This window comes from Procambarus clarkii, chromosome 94 (assembly GCF_040958095.1).
Source record: "Procambarus clarkii isolate CNS0578487 chromosome 94, FALCON_Pclarkii_2.0, whole genome shotgun sequence".
NCBI lineage: Eukaryota > Metazoa > Arthropoda > Malacostraca > Decapoda > Cambaridae > Procambarus > Procambarus clarkii.
Window position 1 is genome coordinate 1375788 of NC_091243.1, and position 9039 is coordinate 1384826.

The following is a 9039-nucleotide window of genomic DNA, read 5'->3' on the forward strand; positions in this document are numbered from 1 at the left end:
GCATTATTTGCAGTAAATTGGTTAGTAAATATTTCTACCCATTCTCCTGTTTAGATAGTATTTTGTGTGACCATGTGCACCATAGTACAAATATTACCGTTCTAAGCAGTTGATAGAACTTTGTACTATTCACTTTATAGAGTCGGAAAAAATTAAGCTAAAAAACAAATATAAATATTTCTAGGCCTAATATAGCACGACCTAGTAAACGACCACCTCCCTCTCATGAACCACATAAACGACCACCTCCCTCTCATGAACCACATAAACGACCACCTTCCTCTCATGAACCACATAAACGACCACCTTCCTCGCATGAACCACATAAACGATCACCTCCCTCTCATTAAGTGGTTCATGGGAAGGAGGTGGTCGTTTATATGGTTCATGCGACGTAGGTGGTCGTTTGTATGGTTCATGTGAGGTAGGTGGTCGTTTATGTGGTTCATGAGAGGGAGGTGGTCGTTTATGTGGTTCATGAGAGGAAGGTGGTCGTTTATGTGGTTCATGAGAGGGAGGTGGTCGTTTATGTGGTTCATGAGAGGAAGGTGGTCGTTTATGTGGTTCATGAGAGGGAGGTGGTCGTTTATGTGGTTCATGAGAGGGAGGTGGTCGTTTATGTGGTTCATGAGAGGGAGGTGGTCGTTTATGTGGTTCATGAGAGGGAGGTGGTCGTTTATGTGGTTCATGAGAGGGAGGTGGTCGTTTATGTGGTTCATGAGAGGGAGGTGGTCGTTTATGTGGTTCATGGGAGCGCAGTGGTTGTTTGTGGTTCATTAGAGGGAAGTGGTCGTTAATGTGGTTCATGAGAGGAAGGTGGTCGTTTATGTGGTTCATGAGAGGGAGGTGGTCGTTTATGTGGTTCATGAGAGGGAGGTGGTCGTTTATGTGGTTCATGAGAGGGAGGTGGTCGTTTATGTGGTTCATGAGAGGGAGGTGGTCGTTTATGTGGTTCATGGGAGCGCAGTGGTTGTTTGTGGTTCATTAGAGGGAAGTGGTCGTTAATGTGGTTCATGAGAGGGAGGTGGTCGTTTATGGGGTTCATTCAAGGGAGGTGGTCGTTATGAGGTTCACGCGTGGTAGGTGGTCGTTTATGTGATACTTGAGAGGGAGGTGGATGTTAAGTGGTTCATGCGAGGAAAGTTGTCGTTTATGTGGTTCATGAGAAGGAGGTAGTCGTTTATGTGGTTCATAAGAGGGAGGTGGTCGTTTATGTGGTTCATAAGAGGGCGGTGGTCATTTAACCGCGTAAACCACCACATCCCTCTCATATACCACATAAACGACTACCTCCCTCTCATGTACCACATAAACCACCACATCCCTCTCATGTACCACATAAACCACCACATCCCTCTCATGTACCACATAAAAGACCTCCTCCCTCTCATATACTACATGAACAACGACGTTCCTCTTATATACTATTTAAACGAACACTGTCACTCGTTCACAGTATCTCTCGCATAACTTTTTCCACCTGTCATTAACAGAAGACAGTCACGACACAAGTGACTTTGGTCATCTGGAGTAAGTCCAACACATGAACGTGCATTTTCCTCCCTTCAAATTAAATTACCCTTGAAAACAAAAACTATGGAACTAAGAAATTTAAAAACTGAAATAGTGAACCTTGATCACGTAAAATGGTAAAATAATAAAATCTTGTTTTATTGAATTACAGTTTGAAGTGCTTTAGCAACTGGTGGCAGGAGTCCGCGTCTCGGCTCTTCTAGGTGCTATATATTTCCTCAAGTGCCTAATTTTGCCCAAGTTTGAGGAATAATTGTACTTTGGAACAGTTTTCCTGATTTCATACACAATAGCAGCAACGCCTCGTTCTGTTATTGCGAATCAATGGTAGGCGGCTCAGGTTAATATTTCCCTTCAATTGGTGTCCGATGGGCACGTAACCGAACGAATCATTAGGTTTCTGTTTTTTTATTATGTTGTCGAGGTCGTGTTAATATGTTGATGAACACGTTGAATACTTTACATTGTTAGAGCAGTGTTACCATGGGGACGCCCATGGTAATGATGCAGCACTGTGGGACACCAGCTGGTCCTGCTCACACAACACCATCTCTCCCACACAATCATCATGTTTATCCTTCAAACGTAAAGTTAATTATTTAGCAATTGATGTGAAGATCACTATGGCAACTGTGGATGTCCAGTACTTATGATAAGTATTTCATCACGTCATGGAGGCCTCGTCGAGGACCGGGCCGCGGGGACGGTGATCCCCGAAATAATCGCAAGGTAACCTTGCTCAGCACTGCTGCTCCCGTCTCTCCTGTAGAGCTTACATGGGCAAAAAACAGGAATATTAATTATATGATCATAAGAATATAGGAAACAGCAGGAGGAGTACTAACCGATACGAGGCTGTTCCTTCTTATTCCCAGCCAAGCTCATATATATGTTTACCGTATGCTTGAAACATCACACGACTCCTCTGTTATTATGTTACCACATCGGATACCCGGCACAGTAGTGGAATTTATTCTATATCGCTGCAGTTTTGTTTTTGAGCTGCAGCGATATGGCATAAGTGTTTTTAGTTACATTGACGACTGCAGTGATATGGCATAGTGTTTTTAGTTACATTGACGACTGCAGTGATATGGCATAGTGTTTTTAGTTACATTGACGACTGCAGTGATATGGCATAGGGGTTTTTCGTTACCCCGGTGATGTTTAGTTCCCTGCCGGGCCTAGTCCAGGAAGTGTTTTAGTTTTTTTTCTTCTCATTTCTTAACTGCTTCCTTCCATCATTTATAATTTTGTACAATGGGAATATAAAGGTTCCCCTCTTCGTCCCTAGCATTTCGCTCAAGGGGATTAAACTGTAGGCTTCCGTCATACTCAAATTTCATCACTTCAGTGCCCCTGCACAGACATCGCTAATGGTCAATGACGTCAGTCAATCTTCATATTTCCTGTGTAAGTCCGTTTTATTAAATGGTATATTATCAATATTTATGTCAAGTGGTATTAAACTGTAGGCTCCCGTCATACTCAAATTTCGTTACCCCAGTGACCCTGCACAGACATTGCTAATTGCCAATGACGTCATTCAATCTTCATCATTCCTGCATGAGTACGTTTTCTGTCATAGTTTATTTATTCCCATTTTCAATATTTATGTTTAGGAGGGATTAAAAGGCAGCCTTCTGCCGAGTCCAATGTACAATGTCATCATCCATAATCTTCCCATAATAAGGTAGTTTTCCTTAATGAAGTATTTCCATACTGTTTCCCAAGTTCGAAGATCATTTTCTTGCTAAGATTGCATATTGAGCATAAGAAATGAGTTCAACCCTGTTACCGAACCAGTATTTACCCCAGGTCTTTTTCCTAACTCTAAAACTTATCCAATTTATACACATTGTTTCGTGTTCTGTCTCGTGTTGAAACTCTTAATAGCCTATTAATATCCCCCTTTGTCACATCCATTCACCCACTCACACACCTCTATCATCTCACTCCCTAATTCTTCGCCTTTCATGAGAAAGTAATTCAAGCTTTGTCAATCTTTCTTCAAGGATCATTTATCGGGCATAGGAAATAAAATGAAAATCCACTATCTCCCATTCATATGAAACAAAGGGGAGCAACACAGAGCATGAACTAACATGTATCTTAGCATTAGCCTCTGTTACCGAACCAGTATTTACCCAGGACTTTTTCCTAAATTTAAAACGTACCCAATTTATACCTATTGTTTTGTTTTCACTGTATCATATACCTAAACAAAATTCTCATTCAGTGTACATATAAATGAACTTTTTAGTCCCCGTGGTGAAGTGGTAAGACACTCGCCTGGCGTTCCACGAGCGCTTTGTCATGGGTTCGTATCCTGGCCGGGGAGAATTTATTGGACGCAAATCCTTAACTGTAGCCACTGTTTAACGCAACAGTAAAATGTGTACTTGGTTGTAACAACGATTCTTCGCGGCGGTGATCGTATTCCAGGGACCTGCCCGGAACGCTACGTGTACTAGTGGCTGTACAAGAATGTAGCAACTCTTGTATATATCTCAAAAAAAAAAAATACATTGAGGAAACGCTGCTTCGCATGTTTAAAATTGGCCTTCTGCAGTTACCTTCATTCTGATGTTCTCATGACGTCATCATCCCCAATGTTGTTTGATCCACCAATAGGCTACATCGCTTTAGCCAACGTCACACTAGCGGTTCGAAGGAAGGTACTCTCCTCTCATTAGTACTTACTCTTAATCACTCTCAATAGCTTAACTTTACTCTGTAAGTGTCATCACAGGCTATGCTATAATGTCTTGTAACTACTCATATCTGGCTCATTGTATCATTGCTCATATTTTTCTCTTATTCAATTCATCAGCCCTACCAAACCAACCTAAGTTAGCCTTTAATAAGCAAATACATTCTATAGCAATAAGACCCGTTGCTTTAGCAAAGCATGAGGTCAAAAAAGCTGCCCCAGCATAGGAATAAAATATGGCCACCCATTAACAGATTGGTGTCATGGCACCCACAGCAACCTGACTATTCAACTACGAGGGATGTCACAAATATGCACAATGAGGCCTTGGCATGATATTTATCTAAGTAGTGTATTTAATGTTATTATTCATAAATGGCTAGACTATCCATCCCCACATAACCTAGCTGCATCAGAGGTGTAATAATATGCATGTTACTCATCTACAACTGTAATCATTCATTACGCAGTGTTAAGTTCAAAACTAAAATAGATGCCCAAATGTCGCACCACGATTTGAGCAGAATCGTACGTCTGGCAGGACAGCAGGTCAGTTGTCCTAATACCTATGTTCATAGGTTAGTCAGCTGTCCTCACAGCCAACAAATAGCTGCCCAGATGTCTCGTTGCAATTCATCCATCTAGCAACTCAGCTGAATCCTAGACAGTATATTCATAGGTTAGTTATTCCTAAACCTCGAAAATCCTAATCTTGCTACACAAATCAGCTGAATTGTTTCTAAACCAACAGTTACAAATACATACATACATACATAAATACATACATACATACATACATACATACATACATACATACATACATACATACATACATACATACATACATACATACATACATATAGACACATACTCCACAACCTATACATGCACAGAGAATAGCCTGTTTTTGCCACCATTGCACCATTAATCAGATGTAATTTATGCCATATGAAACCCTAAAATGTATTAGAATAAGATTTCAGTAATCCCACAGCTCATTCACATCAAGTAATCTTAATTATCTGTAATGTTAATTCATATTAATGCATACCAATCAGCAAGGTATTCATATTATTCCAGCAAGTTAAAAATATTATTAAATATTCATCTACATACTATTCAAATGGATATACCAGGGAGTATATGACCCATTGAAATAAATACATTAGTAATTATTCATAAAAAGCTAAGGTTGTGTTAAGGCGCTCAAAAATATATTAATTTAACATCATACACACAAAATGCAACACTTGTACTTTCACTAAAAATACATAAATTCAAAAACAGGCAGTATAAAACACACACACATACACATTTACACTCAATATAGCATTTAAGCACAAAGCAATTCCAAACAATATTCCATTTACACAGAAAATACATTTACATACCAGATATGACATTTATGCACAAAATATATTATTTGCACTCAAAATATTTCATTTACCCACAAAATATGCCATTCATACACAAAATATGTTATTTGTAAATAAACTATGACATTTACATACAAAATACATCAGTTGCGCACAAAATATACCATTTACACAAATATTGCATATACATTCAAAGTACAACATTTACACAAAGTATTGTATTTGCATATATATAATAAATTGCATATATATCCTCATACAAATCAAAAAGCGCTTTCACTAAAATTACACAATTCCATAAACATAATTTTCACAAAAATACCCACACATTTTCTCATAAACTCTTTCAACTCAAGATCTATTTTTCAGATAACATATAGAGAACTTACACAAATACACAATTCGCACAAAAAAATACAGTTCCCTAGTTCCACTTCAGCATATTAAAAAGACAACTAGCGTAAATACACTACTCGCACAAAACAATTGTAAAACATGGACAATTAATACACAAATTGTGTAACTAATACACATCTCTGCACAATTTATACCAGCAAACTTGCTATATAATTACACAACTTGCACAATGACAATCAATTCACAAAGGTATAAATAATCAATTCTTCCATATACAACTACACAACATTCGCAGTTAATACACAACTTGCACAATTATTATTCATCTATCATAATTATTACACAACTTGCACAAATACATATCCACTACAAATAAATACAATACATAATTAGCACAAATATGTAAATACACAACCAGCAAAAATACACAATTCTCACAAATACAGTTATGACATATACACAATTAATAAACAACTTGCACAAAAATATAATCAATACACAACTAGCCCAAATATGAAAACAACTACTCAATTCCACAAATACACATGCAAAAACATGTACGATTAATACACAACTTGCACACACAATAAACAGTTTGTGGAAATATAATCAATACATAATTGCAGTCATCATACAACGTATGCAAAATACATAACCTGCACAAATTAATACACAACTTTCACAAGTATAATAATGGTGCTATTCGTACAAATACAGTCACAGCCAAACAATACGCAATTTGCATGATATTTTTCTAGGTATATTTAGGACATTATTTATAATATGCTGAGTTTGACCAACTCCTCCAAAAGTCAGAATTTCACATGAATGAATGATACGTCTGACATCCTATGAGTTCAATATAAAAACACATACATTGTTCATTAATATTTCCACATTATTAGTGCTAGACTATTCATCTAACATATGTCCATTGTTTTAATGCGTTATTAATGCCCCCTTGTTAGATCCTCTTCAATCATGTCACCCATATTTATTTAGGTAAACCATCTAACAGACTTATTTGGTTCTAGCCTTAGTTATGTTAGGGCAGGTGGAGTTAGGTGAAGTCAGTAATTTCTATGATAATTTAAATAAATTTACTATATTCTATCAAAAATGCAACAAATTAGAATATGAATCCATCTGAAGGGGGCGATATCATTGTTTGGCCGAAAAAATTCGGCCAAACACGAAAAATTTATAAAAATACTACAACGTTCTGGCAACACCGTGGTGCAAACCGTTTAATGTTATGATAATAAATAACGTAATTAGAGTAAATTTTCCAGCCGCAATTGTCCGAAATCTGCTCCTCGCGCCTCGGGTGCGCCATAGGGTGATGCGTCATACGTTGTAAGCGTCTAGTATTTCGCAATAGAGTGGAAAATATCTTCTTATGCATATACAAATTATAAACACACTCGCTGGCAACTGTCTTTTGTGAGAGGGAGGGACTATAAGATTACTGGCTCAGTCACCCACTCAGTGTCTGTGTGGGCGGTCGTATGCCTGACGCGCTCTCACAGATCGCATTTTCTTGCATATACTGCACAATGGATATAGTATCGGACAAGAAGAAAGCTCTAAAGGCAAGAGCTCTACGCGTTAGCCAAGTAAAGAAGGAGCGTAAAGCCACACTGAGGCAAAACAAGAGTTCTCTTGAGTGAAGAGAGAGGGCAGCCTCCCGCCCCACAAACACTACCTCGCCTCACTCCCAGGCACCCACACCTCCTGTGGCACCTGCCACACCTCTGTGGCACCTGCCACACCTCCTGCTGCACCTGCCACACCACCTGTGGCACCTGCCACACCACCTGCGGCACCTGCCACACCACCTGCGGCACCTGCCACTCAAGATCTTAGACCTGCAACTCAAGACGTTCTCCCTCTTGATGTTGCAAGATGTTGCATATTTCAGACCAATTATATTAGGTTAGTATGTATTATTTTTTATATCTTGATACTACATCATAAATAATTGTAAATATAAAGCTGCTGTCTTTTTTTTTATTTTTTATTTTTTTTTTTTATTTTTTTTTTTAATAATTTTTTTTTTTTTTTTATCAGGCGATCTTCATGTAACTTACACACCTTACTGAAGGAATGCCAATCTACAAGGGTGGTAATTTTGATTGAAATTGTTCGTTCATCAACCTCAGCCAAAGGTGGCTGAACTTTGACTTTGATTTTTTACAGGTAACTAATTTGCAACTATATGGTTGAATAACTTTTTTTATTTATTATTCAATTTACATGGAACTTGCACATTATATGTAGAGTCTGTGCCTCTAAAAACCCAAGTTTTATTTCCCCTAAGATCATTTATTGATTTTATATATATTTATAAACATTATTTTGTTGCATAATTTTTTGGGTGAACTTTGAAAATTTGTATTATTGCACTAAATAGGTTTGGGATAATAATGCCACTAGACAACCTTTATTATATAGTATTGTGATAGCTGAGTATCATAGAAATAATTTCAGTTGATATTTGTATTTGTTATATCAACTTTAAAACATGTAAAAAAATGGTTAAAAAAAGTTTTTTTTTTTTCTCCCTCTCTATTTAGGTCGCGATGCTGAAACTTGGACCACTTGCAGCCCTCTTCACGTGTAACACGTCAATAAATTTTCATTGCACTAGAACAACTTTTATGAACCCTATCTAACGCCCCCCTTAATCCATAAAAAAATTATACTTATGCTACACAAATTTTACCAAAATTCCACCAAGCAAAAGCTAAACTAACTAAATATGAGCATCTCATATCCTCGCATATACGACTATGTCAACTCTGTCCATACATTACATAGGTTAGCTATAGCTCGAACACCCAAATAGGTAAATTTACACTATTTTATGAACATGCTAGCTCATTACCCCTAAGATATTATATATCATACCCTCTACAACCTCACCTAACATATCCAAAGCTAGATTTGATTAAAGTTGGCTAAATTTAAGCTCTTCCCACCTAAATTCAACCTAATTTAAGACAATTTCTACCAAATATACCCAAAATGTTTTGTATCATAGCACAGCCAAAGCCCATT

At 37.6% G+C, this 9039-nt stretch overlaps 1 protein-coding gene and 1 long non-coding RNA gene across 2 annotated transcripts; one reads left to right on the top strand and one right to left on the bottom strand.

The window, feature by feature from the left end:
• Nucleotides 1-201: 201 nt before the first annotated feature.
• Nucleotides 202-957, bottom strand: LOC138359942 (uncharacterized). Its single transcript, XM_069319817.1, has one exon. The coding sequence runs from the start codon at nt 955-957 to the stop codon at nt 202-204; it is 756 nt and encodes a 251-aa protein (XP_069175918.1).
• A 6517-nt stretch (nt 958-7474) lies between these two features.
• Nucleotides 7475-8621, top strand: LOC138359907 (uncharacterized). Its single transcript, XR_011226134.1, has 3 exons — nt 7475-7914; nt 8050-8178; nt 8556-8621. It is a non-coding gene; the product is annotated as an uncharacterized lncRNA (long non-coding RNA).
• Nucleotides 8622-9039: the final 418 nt, after the last annotated feature.

Coding starts and splice junctions, on each gene's coding strand:
- LOC138359942 (XM_069319817.1), bottom strand. CDS start 957: ATGAACCACATAAACGACCACCTCCCTCTCATGAACCACATAAACGAC.